The sequence below is a fragment of the Aotus nancymaae genome, unplaced genomic scaffold (assembly GCF_030222135.1).
Source record: "Aotus nancymaae isolate 86718 unplaced genomic scaffold, 86718_ANA_hifiasm-v0.15.2.pri h1tg000115l, whole genome shotgun sequence".
Taxonomy (NCBI): Eukaryota; Metazoa; Chordata; class Mammalia; order Primates; family Aotidae; genus Aotus; species Aotus nancymaae.
Window position 1 is genome coordinate 3,976,462 of NW_026988530.1, and position 22,722 is coordinate 3,999,183.

The following is a 22,722-nucleotide window of genomic DNA, read 5'->3' on the forward strand; positions in this document are numbered from 1 at the left end:
AAGTTATAAATATTTCCTGATTTGTAATATATGATTATTCATTTTAACTTTATTCAATTTCAGTTTTGAATTCATTGAGATGATAGCACATTTTAAAATTAGTTGAAACTTGTTTATAGTCTATATGTTCAAATTATAGATGCTCAGTGTATGCTTAAAAAGAATGCTTATTATGGGCTGAGTGTGGTGGCTCAGGCCTGTAATTCCAATACTTTGGGAGGCCAAGGTGGATAGCTTCAGACCAGGAGTTCAGGACAAGCCTGTGCAACATAATAAGACCACTATCTCCTCACACACAAAAAAAATTAACCTGGCATGGTGGCACTTGTCTGTAGTCCTAGCTACTCAGGAGTCTGAGGTAGGAGGATCACTTGAGCCCAGAAGTTCAAGGCTGCTGTGAACTATGGTCATAACACTGCTCTCAAGCCTGGGTGACACAGAGACCCTTGTCCACCCCCAAAAAATGCTTATTCCAAAATTGTGGCTGCAATGTTGCATAACTATTTTCATTAGATCAAATTTGTTAATTATATTATATATTTTTCAAAATTAATATCCTAATTCATATCATAAAAGCTATGAAATAGCATATTAAAATGACCTGCTATACTGCTGGATTTATCCTTTCGATTTTCTGACTTTACATGTTTCGAGGCTAAATTTTTAGATGTATGCAAATTTAGAAATTTCCCATCCATCTGGTAAAACTTTATTCATTATATAAATATGCTTTTTGTGGGTTTGTGTGTAAATATGCTAATTCTTTACTTTGCCTTATATTCGATTTTACTTTTGCAGAGTCAGCATTTACCTGACGTGTTTTCCTCTCCTTTTATTTTTATGCTTCTAGATATCATTTGGCTTATTCTTGACACTTATAAACTGTGTATAGCTGTTATTCTTTATTTTTATTCTTTTAAAATAAAAGCTGCTCTCCTGTGTAGCAACTTTTGAGACGTCTTTGTCATTAGTACTATGCAGTCTAGTCAGTCTGTGAGTTTTGACTGTTAATTTCTAATATTGAAAACTATAACATATAGAAGTACCTTATAAGAAATACTCATCAGTCTAGGCTAGACTGCATACACAGTTTAGTATTATGCAGTCAAACTGCAGTTTGTTCTCCATGTTCCTGCTGGGTTAATTTTCACTTCCATAATGTGAAAATTCTAATCATTTTGATAAAATTTTCAGTCATCGTCTCTTCATATTTTATTTACTCCCCACTTAATTTATATTTTTTCTTAATACATATCTAATTTTTACTAGACATCATGAATCTCTTCGCCGTATCTTTAAACCTGTTTTTGTAAATATCTTTGACACTGTATGGTTAATGCTGTTTAATTTTCAGATATATCTCTTAACTCACTTATTCTCTTCTGGCATGCTTAATCTGCTGTTAAAAGTATCCATAGTTTTAAAATTCTAGCTATGATAATTTTCCCTTTTACATAGTCTCCTGGTGATTTTAAAAATCTAACTGACCAATTTATAGTGCCAGCCATGTTTTTATTCTTCCAATATGTTAAACACACTCACTTTACATTCTCTGGCCTCTTATTCCAATATCTACAATCTTTACACTTCAAATTCTGCTTTACCTGCTTTCTTGACTAATTCATAATAGCTTGTTTCTTCATGTGTTCTGTTTTTGATATTGAGCATATGTTCTTTGGAACTTTGTGAAAATTCTTCCCTTCAGACTTGGACTTAAGATATAGTTCTCCCCGGAGAATGAAGGTTGTTTCTACCAGATTTCTGGGACATTAAAATCACAGCACCAGTTAAATACATATTTGTAACTTGGTGTTTCTGTGGCCACAGGTGGTTCTGGCTCAAAAACTGTGTGTATGTCAGGTTTTGGTAAATGACTTTTTAGTGAGATATTTCTGGCCTCATTCAGAGCTAAAGCTGAGACAGACAAGTTTCCTTCTTTCCTTTAGGATATAAATAGATTTTCTACATTGTGTCCTGTGGTTATTAACTCCAGGGATTGCTGGATTTAAAAGACATAGTATTTAGGTCTTTGTTTGGGCTGCAGTCATTGCTCCAATTCTGTGGGCATTGAGTTAAAATGGAAGCTCTAGTCGAAGAGAGATCAGTTGCTTTCCCCTGGGCACCCTTCAACTTCAGTCCTCACTTGCTTTTTTTGCTTCATTCCTTTTCAATAGTTGGGTCCTGTGGGCATTTTATTATTTATCTGTGAAATCTCAGCAAAGTATTTAGGTTTTTTTTTTAAATAATCATATTTCCTGTAATTTAGGTATTTTGATAAAAGGCACTTTTTAAAGGATATCTATTGTGTCAAAAATACTATAAACATTAGTTAAGAAAACTTAAAGAGATTTTGGAAGAAGCTGGAAGTGACAAGTGTCTTATAAAATATTTACATATGTGATAGTTTTGTGTTAGAAATGAATAGTTAAAACTCAGAAAATTTATTAGTTGTACAAATTAACAGATTATATTTTTATAGAGGTAAATTATTAATTCTGTAGCAGATCATTAGATAATGTGATGATTCCATATGCAGACTAATTGTTATCCAGTTAAAATGCTATAATAGGTAAGTTCTTAACATTTCTTTTTAATGTGTTTCTGACCAAGGCTTGGATATGAGTAGATGCATCATTGACAGGTTATCCTACAATGTAATAAAATTGCCATATTTAGACTTCAAAAGAGTCCAAGCTATTGCCTAAGCTTGAGTCAGGCTCCTCTGAGTCTTCTTTCTGACTAGGCCCTGACCTTGAGCTCTGTCCTTAGTTGCAGTGGCTCTGCCTGTTTAGAGCACTTTTAGAAAAAATCTTGCAGGGCCAATCTAGTGAAACTCCCCTGCCTTTGGTACATAAACACCCTTGGTATCTGATCAAATTCTTTATCCTTTACCTTCAATATCTTATCATGCTGGCTTGCCTTCAGTAAAAATCCTGTCAAGTCAGTGTAAGAAGAATCCCCCATCCCTGATGTTTTCACTTAGTAATTTTCCATTCACTAATCCCTACTCCTTGACCATAAATTCCCACTCATTCTTCTTGTAATCACAGTCAAGACCAATGTCTCTACTACACTATGAGACCCATTGAAGAAATCTCTATACCTATTGCAATACTTTCCCTTTAATAAGCTCTCTTCTATTGTCTCTAAAAAGTGTCTTGGACATTTTTTAACAAGTGTTAAAACTGTAAAAATCATAATATGATAGATAATATTAATTTTTTTTGTAAACAAGACACTCTCCTGAGACAACAAAATCGCTTGAACCCGGGAGGCAGATGTTGCAGTGAGCTGAGATGATGCCACCGCACTCCAGCCTGGGCAACACTGTGAGACTCTGTCTCAAAAATAAATAAATAAATAAATAAATAAAGTACTCTGAGAGTGAACTGAGGGCACACATAAAAACTCCAAAGTTACTTTTCGACAGCCAAGGAAAGAACCCTACAACCTAGAGATCTTAAATAATTTTATGAAGAGAAAATGGAGCAAAGGGGTTAGTAAGCATGGAATTCTAAAAAGGGATAACAAAGAACAAAGAATATTTATGCACTCAATCATTTATTTAACATATATTCACGGACCACTTATCACATACCAAACACTGTTAGACACAAAGGTATATTTTCCTCACCTTCATGGAGTATTCAAACAAGGGCAAACATCAAATTATATTTCATCTGTGAAGAAAATTAATTCTGAATTAAAGGTAAAGGGGAAATACTGTTATATGTTGTGCTCAAGAAAGAAGCTGATAGCCATACTGTGAGTTAAAAGCTGAAAAGTGACCAAGATAGAAAGCCCAAGAAGAAGGGTATTTAAAGTAGACAAATTCTGAGAAAAGAAACAGTTCATGTGACTGATACAAAATGGGGAAAAGGGAAACCAGTTTTTAAAAAAGTCTAAGCAATTTTGATCAAGAAGAACAAAGCTGAAGGCATCACAATCCCTGATTTGAAAATGTATTACAAAACTACAGTTATTAAGAAAAGGCACTGGTATAAAAACACACATACAGACCAACTGAATAGAATAGAGAGCCCAGAAATAAACCCATGCATCTATAGGGTCAACTGATCTTTGACAAGGGTGCCAATAATACACAATGAGGGAAAGGTAGTCTCTTCAATAAATGGTTTTGGAAAATCAAATTTTCAATGCAAAATACAAAATTGGACTTAATCTCCCACTATATACAAAAGTCAACTCAAAATGGGTTAAAGACTTAAGTGTAAAATAATAAAACTCCTGGAAGAAAACATTGGGGAAAAGCTTCTACAGATTAGACTGGGCAATGATTTCTTGGATATGACACTAAAGCACAGCAAACAAAAGCAAGGATAAACAAGTGGGATTATATCTTTGAAATAGCTTCTTTGGGAGGCTAAGGTGGACGGATCATAAGGTCAGGAGTTTGAAACCATCCTGGCCAAGAGGTGAAACCCCACCTCTACTAAAAATACAGCCAGGTGTGATGGTAGGCGCCTGTAGTCCCAGCTACTCCAGAGGCTAAGTCAAGAGAACTGCTTGAACCCAGAGGCAAAGGTTGCAGTAAGCTGAGATTGTGCTGTTACACTCCAGCCAGGGCAACAGAGCAAGACTCTGTCTCAAAAAAGAAAAGGAAGAAGAAAAGAAAAGAAAAGAAAAATCTTCTGCACAGCAAAGGAAACAGTTAACAAAATGCAAAGGTAAATCATAGAATAAGAGTAAATATTTGCAGATCATGTATGTGATAAAGGGTTAGTGTCTAAAATGTATAATAAACTTAAACAACTGAATAGCAAGAAAACAACCCAAACAAAAAATGGACAAGGGAACTGAATAGACATTTCTCAAAAGAAGACATAAAATAGCCAATAGGTATATGAACAATTGCTTTTACCAGTCGTCAGGAAAATACAAATTGAACTGCAGGAGATACCAGCTCATATTTGTTAAGTTGGCTATTATCAAAAAACATAGGGCATGTGTTGGCTACGATGTAGAGAAAAAAGAACAGTTTATATTGTTGATGGGAATGTAAATTGGTAGAGTCACTATGGAAAACAAGATGAAATTTACTTAAACATTAAAAATAAAATTATCATTTAATCCAGAAATCCTACCTCTGGGTACATATCTAAAGAAATTAAAATTAGTTTGTTGAAGAGATATCTGCACTTCCATGTTCACTGCGACATTATTCACAGTAGTTAAGATATGGAAATAACCTAAGTACCGAAGTGTCCGTTGATGGATGAAAGGATAAAAAACTCAGTTGTGACACCATGATTAATGCTAATATATACATACACAGGAATGTTATTTAGCCTTAAAAAAAAGAAGAAAACCTGAACATTTGTGACATCATGGATTGAATGAAGGACATTATGCTAAGAGAAATAAGTTAGTCAGCAGAAGGATAAATACTATGTGATCTCACATACATGTGGAATCTAAAACAGTCAAACTCACAGAAGCAGAGTAAAAGGTTGGCTGTAAAGGGATAGAGGAAAAGGAAACTGGGGAAGGATTGGACAAAAGGTCTAAAGTTTCAATTATGCAAGATAAAAAATTTCTGGATATCTCATGTAGAGCATAGGGCCTATGATTAATAATATTGTATTGTATACTTTAAAATTTGTTAAGAAGATAATTCTTATGTTAAATGCTTTTACCACAAAAAGAAAAAACAAAACAATTGAAGGAGTGGGAGAAAACTCTGGGAGGTTGTTGATAGGATTATAGCATTGATTGTGTTGATGATTTCAAAGGTGTATTCTTATCTCCAAACATATTAAGATGTGTACCTTAAATATGTACAGCTTTTTGAACATCAATCATCTCTTAGTAAAACATTTTTAAAATAAATAAGCAAAATAATTTTTCTGTATATTTCACAATAAATTACTCATTTAGATATTCTGAAAAGTCAAAACTGTCTAAAAAATGTACAAAAATAAACACAATTTCACATTTTTAGAACGTGAGGCTCAGGAGATTACCAATGAAATATTCAGTCTTGTGAGCTATAAAGGGGAGTATGAATTTTAATTTGCTGCATTGGAAATAAAGGGCTTTGGGAATAGAAGTGGCATGGTTTTATTTACTTATAACAACTTAATTTTACAATGGAGCATTAATTACATCAGCAGGAGAAACAACTAGGAAACTGTTGCTGAGATTCATGTATGAAACTGTGTAGCCTAGACAAGCAAATGGAAATAAATTATTTGGTATTTCTCCCACTATTCAAAACAGAGAGTCACCTAATCAACTAATAACATTTCATGATTATTATAGTGCTCTCAGTAGGTCAATCCCTATGCAAAAGGTCAATCCCTATGCAAAAGTTCACTAGGCTCACATATTCAGTAACAATATGTAAGCCTGCCATAGGGCTAATGGTCTGCACTAGATTTATATTAAATAAGCAACTTTCTGATTGACTCCTAAATTAAAACTTGCTTTCAATCTTAGGGTGTGTTAATTCAAAGATGTCAATATTGCAATTATTTCAGAAGTAACATTACTTTTGGTAAGTGTTTAAACTGGCATTTTGATCTGCATAACAACTTTTGATGAAATGCTTAGAATGATCCAATGCTACTGAATCTGATCAACTCTCAGTAAATTAGCACTAATTATATACTACATTGACTTAAAGAGTATATGGGGCTTTTATTAAATAGAAAAGCATCTCAACAATGTGTGTAAAATATTACAGGTTTTAGATCATTGGTAGTAACAACTGAGCATATGAAAAATGCTAACTAAATAAAAGAAGCATCTTTATCATTATACTGAAATTTTTCTTTCTGCAGCTTAGGCAATGTGAATATATTTTGAAAAAATACAATAAATATGCCATTAAAAACAGCTCCATGGTAATGAAAAAGAATAGACAAAGCCTCAAATTCAAGTTTGACATCTTCAGCTTACTGTATATGGCGGTATCCAGTAAACTTCAGCTTACTGGATTTGTAACCATCACTTAACCACATGGGGCTACAATTGCTTTCTCTTTAAAAGTAAGTATTAAGCATGATGAAGATTGATATCACATTTGGCTCTGAAGTCCCCTGTCCTATATAAAATAGAATTCATTGGTGCAAGAAAGCAACAATAAAGGCCACAAAGGGAAAAGCTGAGATTTAGCCATGTCAGAATCCAGCTTAGTTGTATATGAATGGACTGGTCTTCAGCCACAGAAGGTTACCCTTGCCCCAGAAACACATTCATTCACCTACCCATTCAATCAGGACTATTATTCTGAAAAGATTAAGATTTACAAGATATCTACCAAAAATATGTAGATGCATAAAATTCAGTTTGACCTGATAGAAATTAAAACAAACAATATAAATATCCATCAACAAAAACACACTGGAAACTTAAATGTCAAATGTTAACTGAAACAGCACCACAATCAACTCCTTAATTTCTAATTTACATAATTAGCCTAGTTCTCAATGCACTGTAACAAATTCATTCATTTACTAAGAGAAATAAAAATACATATTGTTTCCAATATGATAATTAATACATCCAACAAATATTGATGTACTGCATGCTAAGTGCTGTGCTAGTTAGTGGCCATTGTCCTCACTCTAATGAATAAGTCAAACAAATAAATGAGGAGGATGATAACAGAGAGCAATAAGTAATTTGAAGAAACTAATTATGGTGTTATGAAAAATGAGTATTATGAGGATTCCAGCCATTCTCTCACATGACCTTTATATCAAAAAAGAATTAGATTCCTTTGAATTTTATATCCATACTAATTTTATAAAGTATAATATTTCTAGGTTTTATGTTAACGACGACGACAAGATGAAATGGGTAAAATTATTCTGCCTTTTATTTATTATTATACTTTAAGTTCTGGGGTACATGTGCTGATCTTGCAGGATTGTTACATAGGTATACACATTCCATGGTGGTTTGCTGCCTCCATCCCCCATCACCTACTATCCTTCCTTGTAAGCTATTGTGTAATTTAATTTTCCAGATTACTGTAAAGAGAGTTTTAGTATTATCCACGAATTTAGTGGCTTAAATATACATTAGTTGTCTCCTTCAAGCCACAGAATAAATCTGCAAGGTCATTTAATCTAATTTTCTCAATAAAAATACTTTAAAAAGATATATTTGGCCGGGCACGGTGGTTCAGGCCTGTAACCACAGCCATTTGGGAGGCCAAGGCTGGCAGATCACTAGGATAGGAGATCAAGAGCATCCTAGCCAACATGGTGAAACCCCGTCACTATTAAAAATACAAAAAATTAGCTGGGCGTAGTGGCGCACGCCTGTAGTCCCAGCTACTTGGGAGGTTGTGGCAGAATTGTGTGAACCTGGAAAGTGGAGGTTGCAGTGAGCCGAGATGGGCCACTGTACTCCAGCCTGGTGACAGAGCAAGACTCCATCTCAAACAAACAAACAAACAATATATATATATATATATATTTATATATTTATATATATTCATATATTTATATATATATTTAAAAAGATATTTTTAAAAGAACATAGCTTTTCTAAAAGTAACTAATTAGTGATTTAGCAAGGCAAGGAATCCATGTATTCTTGAAATCAAGTTTTGGAGTTTTTTTCTCTGTATGTTTTTAAACAATTATTACTGCTGTTCAAAGAATGACCAACTTAAAAGCAAAGAATGACCAACTTAAAAGCTTTTGTGCTTAGTGAAATTTCAAAAGATTCATTGTGAATAATTAAGTTAATCAAAATGGTATAGATCTTCTCCAGGTACACATACTCCTGGGCAGAATAAATAGCATTCCTTCGGAGACTTCTGGCAGTTTGTGATTTAAATCAGAAAACCACTATGTGAAAAGAGACAAATATAATAAGAACATATAGAAATAAATCCAGGTAACTATTGTCACTGAATGTAAATAAAGCTTTTTTACTAAAGTGTAGAGAGAGAGATTTTTCATATGAGAGGGTTGAAAGATGGTAACTTATGCTCTTCCAGTTAAACAGAAAGTTTCAGGAATAACTAACGTGTCAATAACCTTTGAAATTTAATTAAGAAAAAACTTTGTGAAAAGATGAGGAATCATTTTTGAGGTGTAGCTTAGTCATTGGAAAAGTTAAGAGATGAAAGTAGGGCTTTCAGAATAAATATCTGAGAAAGCTTAGGGGAAAAGCTAAGATTCAAGGAGTGAACATTTTGATCATGGCTGATAGTAAGTAAAAGCCACTATAAATATCAAAGAAGTTTTAATTTTAAAAAAATTCTATTACTTTGAAATACATAAACAACACAACACACACATTTTTCTTTTCCAGTCTTCCATCCAAGACCCAAAGTAAATAAACGTGGGAGGGGAGGGAAAAAGGGACAGAGAAGGAGAGGGGGAAAAGATTAGAGAAAGAGAAGGACAGAAAAGCTGACATGGTGGAGAAAAGATGTACTTTATGGTACTATGTGACCGAGCTGTCCTTCTCACTTAAAACTTACTGTGAAGATGTAAAACAGGAAAGACAAAAAAAAAAAAAAAAAAAAAAAAAAAAAAAAAAAATGGTGGGAAGGCTTGCGTCTGCAGCAGCCATCTCTTTAGACTTCACACCTTCATCTTCTTAGAGCCCTTACTATTACTGAAGGAAACTCAGCGCTTCCTAGTCAGAAGCTGGCCGGGCTATAGAGGATTCTAGAAGCAGCTGGTTCTTCCGTTCCACGGGCGTTCATGCACCACATTGTCTTCTCTTCCCCAGACCTCCGCCAGGGTCTGGGTTTACTGTTGACTCTTGCATTTCGGTGTAGGGTCTAAGAGACAGTGTCACATCCGAAAAGACCTGCAGTGTGCATTTTCCCGGAAGGGAATACTAGTGCATCCCTCCCGCGGGGTTACACTACCTAATCCACAAAACCGTGACTTTTCCTGGTGGCTTTTTCCGCCCACCTCGCTCCAGGTGCCGTTTGGTTTGTTTGGGTTTCGTTAAAGGGTGAAGTGCTAATCCCCGCCCACCGTCGTAAGTGGCCTGTCACTCCGTCCCGCTGTGCGGTCCTGATTGGCCCGCAGGACCGGGTCGTCCTGCCCCGCCCCCGCTTCCCTAGCCGCGCTCTGGGTCTCGGGTTTTAGCCCAAGGTGGAGAGCGGGATTCCGGCGGGCGGCGCTAGGAGCAGGTGCAGAGGCATCCTTTTTCCGGCTGTTGCTGCTCTTCTTCCTCCAATACTGGGTCTCAGTCAGGAAAGGACGAGCATTCTTCCTGTGGTGCTGGAGCTTTAGAGAACTGTTGCTCAGAGCCTAGGCACTTCAGACATTTCATCTCACTCGTTTTTGTGATTTCACTGTAAAAATCACCTGCACATTTATAACCCTGTGACTCTCTTCCGCTCTATGCTGAGACCGGGTCCGCGTACTGCGGGGAGCTGTCTAGGGTGCTGAGCTTCCCAAGCATTTGTCTACACCAACACCACGCGGGGTTAGATTGCACATTTTCATTCTGTCTTTCTGGTTCCCCATGCCTTGGATAAGACTATTTTCAGGACCGTGAATATCTCTCCGTATCATGGCCCACGTGAGACACTTTCGGACATTAGTTTCGGGATTTTACTTCTGGGAAGCAGCATTGTTACTCAGGTGAGTCCGCTTGGATTTAACAGTTGGAGAACTCATTAAGCCTGTGCATTATGTTGCAACCACTTGTTATTGATGAAACAGGGAAATTTGCAATTCTATATTGACTTGTTGAAACAATCCATTTACTCGTACTGTTTTCTATCTAAATTATCTAGCAGTCTATCTATTGAGACCTAGTCATTTGCTTTTTCATTGATTAGTGCATTTTAGTAACTGGCATCCTACGTTATTTGCAGCTGAGAAAAAAATTATTTCAGAAGCCTACGTTTTCCTTCTCAAATTTCTTTTAAAGTTTTCCTTTTCTAAGTGAATTATGTAATTTGGGTATTACTGTCTTTCTGAAAGTTACAAAACATTTAGTATTTAGAAATGAGACATTACTTCTTTAAAAGCAGAAATGTAGACCATAGTCATTCACTGATGAGAGAAACTCGAAACATTGTGATATATTCAGAGGTAAGTTAAATGAATCACAATAAAGGCCTAGCAAGTACTATTTTCTAATGACCTAGTTCAGGTAATACATGAAGGCAAAATCATAAATAGATTATTAGATCTGTTCTATGTAAGGAATACCCTTGAAGAAAGTAATATTATAACAAAGCCATTAAACTATAAAATTGTTCTATGACATGTCATTTTCTTATCATGATCCTGTCACATTTGGCAGGCTTTAAAAAAATAATTTAAAGAGTTTAAGAGAACTAGGGAAAGGATCAGATAATGTTACCCCTGTTATTAATGTGTAGAAATAAGGTACTGCTCATATAGAATTTTGACTCACCAAAATAAATTTAATTTTATGGTTACAATTAATTGCCATAGGATTTCCATTTTTATGGCTTGCAAGGTTTTCAAAGGAGTATTTAAGTCAAATAGCTAGAGTAACTAAGTTATATGTATACTGATTTCTACTTGAAGTATGTAAATATTCTTCATTGCTATGTTGAATTTTTCATCTTTGGGCTACCTTTAAAAAATCCAATAGTGTATCTCAAACAACCTTATAGAAAGTTATATTATTTTGATATGCCTATATTTAATGGTAACTAATTGTGATAGTTATTTCTGAAATTATTGATTTTTTTCCCAAAATAACAAGTTGAGCCATTTTTAATCAAAGTAATTTCAATGAAAAACATTTTCATATGATTTAATAAATTTGTGTAAGTTTGTATTTGTCATAAATTTTATTTGTAATAGTTAAAACTATGTGGAGCTTTTATATTTGTGAAATTTTTATGTTAAGAAGTACAAACTTCATTTGAAAATTTAAATTGATCATTTCCCTATATTTCTTAATGTCTTAAATGGTAAAATGCTTTTTTTTTTTTTTTTCAAAGAAATCAGATTAGCTTAGTTGATAGATACTTAGATTTAGGAAGCTAAAGTCAGAAACCAAAATGTTTTGGTCAATGAGGTTAAATTTGTATAATAGCAATTCACTATGATATTGTTAAAATATGTTCTGAGATAATCTCCATCACTAGATCCTCTGATTTTTGTTCAATTTTGTTAAAAGTTATGAAAAGCTATTTCAAATGGATGATTGTGATTATAAGAATTTATCTTCATTAATGTTAAATAATTTTAGTTAGTAATAAATTTTATGAGTAACCCAAAAATGTAAATCTTTGAGAAGACATACAACATACAAAAGTTTACTTCTTACTTATATTGTTCATCAAGTTTTTCTTTCTCCTTTCAGAAATCAAATAAATTTTTTCTCTATCTGTAACTAGTCTTAGATGAGAGTAGGTCATCACTCCATGAAGAACTTTAATCATATTTTTTAAAAATTAAGCATTTTCACTTTTAGTGATGATCCTCAAAGGAAGATTTCCTATAGAAAAAAAAGGAAGCTCCCTCTACTGGAAATATTTTGTACAATAAATGTCTTCTTGGGAATGATTCTTTATTTTCTAATTCTAGTCCTGATGTACTGAGCACAAAGGAAACAGGAAAAAAGATAAAGACAAAAAAAAGTATTGGCATTAACTCCTATTATATTTTTAAATTTGAAAACAGCTTACCAGGGCAATTTGGAGGCAAGAACAACCACCAGAAACCACCAATATTTACAAGTAAATAATTTACTGGTACAGACTTTTTATTTCATAGGCTTTAAAGATTTTTTAAAAGTTTTATTGAGATACAACATACACAGACAAAAGTGCACAAATAATACATTTCCCTCTAGATAAAGTTTTACAATGGGAACACACCCAAGTGAAGAGATCACAGTTCAACAAGTAGAAGTGTGATTATCACAGAAGCACTAACCCCACTCTCTTCCTCCACCACAATCCTTTCCAAGGCACTACCTTGGCCAAAGGTAATCACTTTCCTAACTTACATAAAAAAATATGTTTTTTCCATTTTAGAACTTTATATAAATACTCTGAGTCTGCTTTATTTTTTTAAGCATCATGTTTATATGATTTATCCATACTATTGCATGTAGCAATAGCTTATTCATTCTCATTGCTGTATGATATGCCATTATATGAATGCATCATAATTTACTTATCTATTGTCCTGTTGATTTGACAATTTCTTTGGTTTTGTTTAGTACTGTTATGAATATTTTTGAACATCTTTTGTTGTGAATACATGGATGCATTTTGGGTCATTAAGTTGAGGTCCAAGACTTTCTTTAGAAGGGGAATTGCTAAATGTAGCATAGGAATGAGTATGTTTAACTTTAGTAGGTACTGCCAGTTTTCCAAAGTTGTATGTTTCAACACTCCCATCAGCAATGTATGAGAGTTTCTGTTGCTTACTAGTACACAGTTTGATCACTGTAATATTATACTATACAAATTTTTAGCATTTCTAGCATATTTTTACAATCCTACAGATGATACTTTAGTACTTTTATGTTTTAAAAAGCACTAAAATTATCATCTTTATTTAGTAAATTAGCATTATAAGATGAAAGCAGCAGAACAAAAATATTTACAAAATATTTACAAAAAAGTTTATAAAACTTTTTTGTTTTATAAACTTACTTGGTTTGTATATTGCTATTTTATGAAACAATTCTATGGCTTTTGCATTTTAATTATCATATTAAGGAAATAAAGAACAAAATGTCAGTGTTCAGCTTTCTTTGAAATGCAGATAAGTGATTATATTATAAAGAGCTTGCAGAATAAATTCCAAAAGCAGGGAAACAGCCAAAAATATTTCATTTAAGTTGATTAGTTTCTCACCATATCACTTAATTTTTTATCTTTACAAGTTGATATCAACACGTAATTGCTATTTGAATAAACTAGGACACATTGTGTCAAAACCAGAATGTGTGCATTTCAGATGTCATAATAATAAAAAATATAATATTTTCTTGTTTTACTTCAAAGCCTAAGTAAAATATTTTATATAGAAGTTACTGGTTTTGCTTTTGGTATGTTTTGGAGGATGAGAGGAATCCTTTTCAACGTTTTGGAGGATGAGAGGAATCCTTTTCAACGTTGTCTCTATTTTTCTATGTAAGATATTGAAGAAAACTATATTTCTAGGAATAAACTTTTACTATTATTATGACTTACTACATGCAAATGTAGCAAGATTCTATATAGTTTTAAAAATATTTGCTATATATAATATGATTCTTCCATTTTTGCCTGAAAATAACAATAAATTGTTTCATGTATAGAAGAATCATTGTCCAGTCAACACTTCAAGCAGTTTGCCCTGCTAATTTAGAGAACAGCCTGAAAAATATTTCCTCTTCTATATAGTTTTTCTTTCCTTAACCACAGAACTGTGTACTGAGTCAAGTCAAACAGCAATTATGTGTTTACTGTATAAGGATAAGCAATTAAACAAGATTTATTCACAAAATTCTGTGCACAAAATTTTGTGCTAGTACAATTTAGCTATGGATGATTGAACAAATATCACCTTTTCCATTTCAAAACTTAGAGTCTAGAAGAAACTGAAAAGAGCCAAACAACAACAACAAAAAAATAAAGATAGCGATAGTTTAGGGAATATAAGGATGGGAAACTATCAAGATGCCTTAGTACTTGTGCTGGGCCTTGTAAGATAGGGGCAAAATGATATATAATGAGAATTCCTATGCAAAAAGAATGATACAGATACAGTATGTGATCCGGAAATGGCGACTGTCAAATTCAGTCGAAGAAATTACAGTTTATGATTTAAAACTATATTGTACTAGCAACAACTATGGAGCTAGCTACATTAATACAACTACAAAAATATGGAGGAGCCACAGCATCACCTCACAGTGGAATATGACTACAATTTAGAAACAAATAATTTAATTATAACTGAGTAGTTATTATTACAGGAATAGTTTTATAATGACTCAAAATATCTCTATTAGCTCTTATCCTTCAGAGGTGGTGTTTACCTCAAAATTACCATTAATCATAGGATTGGTGGTAGTAATTATTTAAGAGCTATGTAAAGAAACAATGACACAAGTACTAGAATAAAAATTTAATCTGATTGTTTTAGAACTTGGACACCATATGAGAATGTTTCTTCAAAATGTAATTTCTTAAAATAAATAGTGAAATCTAGTAGAAGATTTTACTAATTGGAGGAAAAGAGGGCATTGAATTTGGCTTGAGATATTTTCAGGTTAAGATGCTTGCAGAAGAGCTAGGTTTCCTGCCATCAGCTAGAAATGCAGATATTTGCATAGATTTAAATGCCAGATGATAGATTTACAAAAGGTTTTAAAGGTGAGTGTACTGTGGTGCAAAGAAGGAATGGAAAATACATTTGTTGAGGATGAGGATAGAATACTTGGAGCAGGACATGGAGAAGTACTCAGAGATCCCTGAGCTCAGCTGAAGAGATAAGGCTTATCAGAACCAAGTGATGAAGTTGCAGATTATATCATAGTTCTATGCTATTTATCTCAAGGCCCCAGTTCTTATTATCATCATATACTAATATATTTCCATCACTTATCAAGAGAACATTGACATTAGCATTTCTCCAATTTCAGCTAATCTAATAAACTAGTCCCAATTTACAGATGACATATTTTACTCATGTTTCCTCAGGAAATTTTCAGAAAATTATTTTGGAGAAGGTACATCTCTACTTTTTCTTATATTATGAAACATATCTATTAGATCCTCCTTAATTTGCCCACCAAACTTGTCTCCTACTCTTTTCCATAGGATTATTTTTATTCTTGCATTAACAGTACTTACAGAAAATAAATTCATATGTATGTGTGTATATATGTGGAAATATAATGTTTTTATTTTTTGAGTTTTAGGTTTTTGTTTGTTTTTTCATTAGGTGGATGGTATAGCCTGTGGCTTTATTTTGTTTGTGTAAGTGGCCAAGAGAGATGAGTGACTCCTCAGGAGAACTGGTTCTGGAGTGAAGGCAGAAATTCCAAGATAGAACCACTGTTTAGCAACAAACATAGTGTGTAAATGGACTGAGCTGTCCAGTAAATTAATCTATTCTAACAATTGCATGGCAACAACACAAATTTTCAGTAAATGCAGTTTTGAATCCTCAGATGTTATCAGAAGAGGAAACAGTGGTAAAACAATGCAGCTCCATCATAGTATATTTCTAAAAAATTTTTCAGAATCTCCTTACTGGAGATGCTTTTAGAAGGAAGTATTACTAATACCTCATAGGCAATGAGATGGACAGAAGCAATCACCTCAGTGGTACTAGGAATAGCATAAAATTTGAAGGTCTCTGGAAAAAGCTTCCTGAATGGAAGAATTTGCAATGTAAGCAATGAAGAATTCTCCATTAGTGCATACAAACATTTGCTGTAACCAACCAAGAATTGTAACCAAACCCTGAGATAATTCTGATAATATTACACAACCATTGGCAACATAGAATGATCGGGCTTACAGTGGAGGTAACTGGTCCATCCAACATCCTACATAAATTTTAGAATTTCTGAACAACATCTTCAACAGGTGGTGATCATTTAAATTTAAAAATTCCTACTGATACGGACTTTCTCCGAAGGAAAATATTTACTGATTTTAATTAGTAAAAACTAAAATATCTTCTGCTTTCTCCTAGACAAAGTGTACTACTTTTTCCTATATGTAAATCCACAAATTTTGTTTCTGTGTTCTTTGAGGTTTTTCTCCACTTAAGATGACCTTCCTGTTCATAAAAATTGTGCCAATATTTGAACCATGGTTTTAAATGGTTTTCCATGCAGGTGCTCCATGCATGAAGCTTGGATTCTTTAGTTTCAGAGAGCCTGTGGCATTCTACCTGAATCTCTCTCTCTATAGCTTCTATAACAATGTATGGAGCAATGGCTACAGCCAAAGCAGTGTGTTTAGTAGTGGGGAAAAAAACCCCAACTTTTAACACTATAGCACTGTGGAGCAGAGAATCTGTGATATCTATTTGTATTTTAGATTTTCATGCAAGCTTCTTCTCTGTATGTAAATTTTAACTACCATGGGAATAGAATCATTTCTGGCCTTTGTTTTACATCCATAATGTGTATTTCAATGTCATGCATGCTCAACAAATAATACATAAGCACTGAGATGACATCTGCCTGTCTGTCACATCTATCTATGATTTTAGATTTGAATTGTATTTAGTTGTCTGTGTTATCATGTAAAAAGGAAGTACTGTGTTCAAGATCTCAGACTTCATGGGATCAAACAATCTCCTTAGAAAATACTACCTACTTCAAGAAGAGGTTGTAAAACAGACACAAATTACCAGCATCTAGTTGAAAAGTAAATGGTTTGCTTCTTTGCCCCATGAAAAACTGAATTTGCATTGTGTAATGCATTTGCATTGTGTAATGTAATGTGTATTTTTCAATGTTTTTCATTGTTGCCTCTTAAGGCACTTTTTTTGACACTTTTTTGTAACTGACTTCTGTGAAATTGTAATACCAAATATTTCATGTATTTTGTTACGTACTTTTTCTACATATTTACTTAAAAAATAATATATTTTGTCAACTCAAGAGGAAACTTCTGCCCACCCACCTTGGTTTGATATCACCCCTTGGTATAACAGTTGCTACTCTTTTATGATGCTGCTTTGACTAAGGTCCTAGAATTTAAAATTTTGGGTCATCACATAGAAATAAAGCCATAAAACAAGTATTTATTTATTTTGAATTTTACTAGGACTTTGCAGCTTTTTATAATAAACAAGTAATTTGCATTATGTATATACTGACACTCTGTAAAATCAGTTAGTCTTAAAGCATTAGAGAAATTTAGCAGTATTTTTTTTTTTTTTTTTTTTTTGAGACGGAGTTTCACTCTTGTTACCCAGGCTGGAGTGCAATGGCGCGATCTCGGCTCACCGCAACCTCCACCTCCTGGGTTCAGGCAATTCTCCTGCCTCAGCCTCCTGAGTAGCTGGGATTACAGGCACGCGCCCCTATGTCCAGCTAGTTTTTTTGTATTTTTAGTAGAGACGGGGTTTCACCATGTTGACCAGGATGGTCTCGATCTCTTGACCTCGTGATCCACCCGCCTTGGCCTCCCAAAGTGCTGGGATTACAGGCTTGAGCCACCGCGCCCAGCCTAGCAGTATTTTTTTTCATAAATGCACATGGTTCCCAGAAGTCACTGAGCTTTCTCCCTAGACACTTCTGCTCTTACTAATGTCATATCATACTTGTATTCAAATATCTTTAAAAATAAAAATGTGGCACATATACACCATGGAATTCTATGCAGCAATAAAAAATATGAGTTTGTGTCCTTTGTAGCAACATGGATGAATCTAGAAACCATCATTCTCAGCAAACTGACACAAGAACAGAAAATCAAACACCGCATGTTCTCACTCATAGGCGGGTGTTGAACAATAAGAACACGTGGACTCAGGGAGGGGAGCATCACACATCGGGGTCTGTTGGAGGGACTAGGGGAGGGACAGTGGGGGTTAGGGAGGTTGGGAAGGGATAACATGGGGAGAAATGCCAGATAGAGGTGACGGGGTGATGGAGGCAGCAAACCATATTGCCTTGTATGTACCTATGCAACAATCCTGCATGATCTGCTCATGTGCCCTAGAACCTAAAGTACAATATATATGTGTGTGTGTGTGTGTGTGTGTGTGTGTGTATAAAAGAAGAAAATAATAATATTGGATATATTATCATTTCTGTGTCATTGTTTTATCTATACACTCCTAACTAGGTTTAGACTCAGTTGACTTTGTTTTTGATGTCAAATACATGTAAAAAGTTTACATTCTTTCTTAAAGTTAACTTTTAGTTATAAAGCAAGATTTCTACAGTTGGTCCTGACATTAGCTCTGGATGTTCCTTAGTTCAGGAGTTAGGAAACATGGACGAAAGTCTGAAAGTAATGTTACTAGGAATTTTTTTTTTAATGACTGGCAGATAATTGTGATGACAAGTAAAATATTACTAATGAAAGGAAAATAGATATAATTGCTAAATCAGTACAATTTGAGGAAATCACCAGCAAATAACGTTTGTCTTCTTCGTGGGTGGTGGGGGGAATGTGTCAGACTGGTCATCTAATACTTTAGGTGGATGCCTGCAAGAAGGTAAGTGATGTGAGCCTCAATGGAATGACTACCCAAATGTCCTCCATCGAATGACAGGGAGAAAAATGCGAATCCCATCTCTTTGCTTGGCTAATTTCTGTTTAACTCATTTCACATTCTCTAAGAAGTCTCTGATTTCCCCTAAAGTCGAGGTGAGGATGCTTCCTCCGTGTCCCAATGCCACATAGCCCAGGGCTGTTGCCACAGTCCGAGTTCTCCATCTAGTTCAGACTGAACTTTTTGAGGGCAAGGACCAAAACACATTCCCAATTCTATCCGCAGGTCTTAAGAGTGTCTAGCTTGCTTTCAGGGCTCATTAATTTCTGGAGCACTATTCCTTCTTTTCAAAAGCAAATTAACAATTTCAGATGAATAACTCCAGCTATAACCAAAATTACTATGCTATCATTCTGTGCTATACAGGGGAACATTTGGTGAGGAATTTGGTACAGCTTATTTTTCTTTTATTCCTAACTTTATGTGTCTGTGGTATATTTACCCACTTGCCTCTTATCTCTTTTTTCACAGAAAAATATCTAGAAAAAAATATTCTAAAAGTTTTCATTTTCTTACTCATCTATGCCTTACTTGTTCTCATTTGGAAACAATTCTCACCTCTACTCTAAGCAGCAGTAGTCAGCTTTCACGTGTGATGGCTTCTCTTTTAAATATTGTCAACTAAAATAATGCTTCATATCATAATAGCTGTAGAAAATTGCTATTTCAAATAAAAGGTCTATCTTTAAATCAATGTATGATGCATCTACTTTTAAAAAGATATTTGTACTGAAAAGAGAAAGCATAACCAAATGACAACCCTAAATATTAATCAAAATGTATTCTCAAGGTATCATACTTGGATTTTGTTATTGTACCTATCAGAGTTCTGGGATCAGAATCTCTAATAAGTTTCCAATTCTCTAGGTAGATGGAGAACCATTGTATCACAGAACATTTGTATTTTTCTTTAAATCACTTTGTTTACATACATTTATGTGTTAATCCTAAGAGTCTCTGTAAAAGGTAGTTCAGTGATTATTTTTTGCTAACAATTACTGAAAACATAATTATGAATAACTACCCAAAATAGTAATAATAATAAATACTGAGTAAAATCATTTTTTGGAATGGAAAAGAGTATAAAAATTCTTTATAAAGAAGAAGGAAACATTGAGTGAATCTTGAGCAGTTGATGGAATTTGAATGGGCAGAAAAGAAGGAAGAGCATTTCAGGCAGAAAAAGCACTGTTGGCACAGGCCATAGTTTCCATCTGGAATGGAGAATATGGCTAACTTCATGGAGATATTTCCATGTGGGCCCTCACATTTTCTTTTCAAACAAATCCATGCTGTATTGTGTTAGGACTAGCTGCTGAGAGAAAATCTGTATGACTCTTCTAGGGAGTTATAAAATGTCAGCAAATGTTTATTCAAATAATAATTTTCTCTGTTACAAAATTTTTCCTTGTCATCACTTGTTTGTAAAGGAAGAACATATTCTAATAAGCTACTCTATATTCACTTGTCCAATTAATGTCAATATACACGTTTTTGTTAATTTACATAATTTTAAATCGGTTTGTTCTACTTATCAGAAGTTTAAAGATGGAAACTTAATGATTAGTAGGTTAAACAAGACAAAAATCCAATAAAAAAGAGAGGTATAAGTTTTCATAAGTTTATAAACAAGTGATTACATTTCTGATAAAGGATAAAGATGGAATTGTGTAATGAAATGCTAACCCCAAGAACTTAGAGACAATCTATCTTTATAAATTACTTTCTTATTAATAAGCAAACAATATAATATGCATTAAATGATATTTTCCACCAGTTATTAAATCATTCCTTTATAAGAAGTGACTTACCTTTAGTCTATTAAAACACCAAGAGACCTTTCTTTTTATTGTATATCTTACTGTCTATCACAAATAAATGAACCTCTGTGTCCTTAATTTGCCTCCTGTTTTATTTATTGGTAAGAATAGAATCAGCAGAGGATTATAAAGATAGAACTATTAGAAATCTTCCTTCTATTTTATGTTGTTTCTTTGTAAAGCCCTTAAAACACTTGAAAAGATTCTAAAATATTTTTCCCCTGAAATCTCTGAAATTTAGGGTGTCTTTTCCTGCAAATCTTAAATAGGGTGAGAATCATCAAAGTCATTGACTCCGCTGCAGATCTTTGCTGGTGCCTCCGGAGACTATAGTGGAGAATTAGGTTTTATGTGTAGGCTAAATGTTTTCCCCTAAGTGATAACCATGAACCTAAAATTTTGTTCTATTTCAAAAGGGCAAAATGCATACCATTCTCTGTGGGTATATGTATTATTATATATGTCATCTCACAGCAAAGATTACACTGGAAAAGCTGAATTGATATGAAAACATCCAAATTCCTGGAGAAAAATCAGAATTAAATCTCAAAAACATAGTAGTAAAAAGATGACATATATGCCTCTATAAGAAATAGCTAGTTTATTTTAGATGTTTTCTAAATTAACTGTCCTTCAATTCTATCATCTCTCCTCATTCACTTGCATGCCATGTGAAAATAAGAAGGAATTTAAAGAAATAAGACTCAGGATTAAAATGTAAAGTGTAGAGCTGTTTCCATCCAACTACAACTTTTTTTAAACCAACATTGTCAAAATATGATAATCTCTCTTTAGTAGAAAATATGTACTTAGTATTATAGCTATATTTTCTTATTTAATTTAATACTAGTAACCTTAGTCAGGCGTGGTGGCTCACACCTATAATCCCAGCAGTTTGGGAGGCTGAGGTAGGTGGATCATTAGAGGTCAGGCATTCGAGATCAGCCTGGCCAACATGATGAAACCCCGTCTCTACTAAAAGTACAAAAATTAGCCGGGCATTGTGGCGCACTCTTGTAATCCCAGCTACTAGGGTCACTGAGGCAGGAGAATTGCTTAAATCCGGCAAGCGGATGCTGCAGTGAGCTGAGATAGTGCCACTACACTCCAGCCTGGGTGACAGAGTGAGATTCCATCTCAAAAAATATATATATTAGTAACCCTAATGCCAGATACCTGTCTTTGTTTCTAAAATTCATTATATAGTAGAAGTGAGGGCTGTTGAATGGAAAAAAAGTAAGTAAGGGATGAACAGACCAGCCTCTTATTGTTGTTGTTTTAGTACAGATTAGGTTCATTTGTGAGTGACAGAAAGTGCACAATAACATTGGTTTAAGAAATATTTTTCTTCCTCTTAAGAGGAAGAGACAAGACAAGAAAATAAAAGAAAGAAAAGAAAAGAAAAACCATGCAAGTGAACAGCTCAAGGCTGGAATGGGGGACTGCCAGTCCTTTTCTCTTGTTTTGCCACTCAAACGTGGGATTTCTTCTTGGAGACTGAAGATACATCCTCTGCTTTCATTCATTCTGGCTTCTTTTTAGCCATCAGAGAAAAGAAGAGGCTTCTCTTTAAAGACACTTCCAAGATGTTAAAGATATTCCAGTTTTCCTGGCAGCCTTGTGTGCCTCTCTGGCCAAGTTCTGGACAGGAAGTTGTAAATAGAAGTGGCATGCTGAATTTCTTGGAAGCATCTCTAAAGTATGTCCAGAGACTCCAG

General features: G+C 34.1%; 1 protein-coding gene across 2 annotated transcripts in view; it reads left to right on the forward strand.

Annotated features, from left to right (window-relative positions):
• Positions 1–10,127: 10,127 nt before the first annotated feature.
• Positions 10,128–22,722, forward strand: part of GLRA3 (glycine receptor alpha 3) — a 193,199-nt gene continuing 180,604 nt past the window's right edge. For both annotated transcript variants that reach the window (XM_012454689.2, XM_012454690.2), the window contains exon 1: positions 10,128–10,589. In XM_012454689.2, coding sequence (XP_012310112.1) covers positions 10,519–10,589 — 71 coding nt within the window. In that variant the 5' untranslated portion in view covers positions 10,128–10,518. The remainder of the gene's footprint in view (positions 10,590–22,722) is intronic.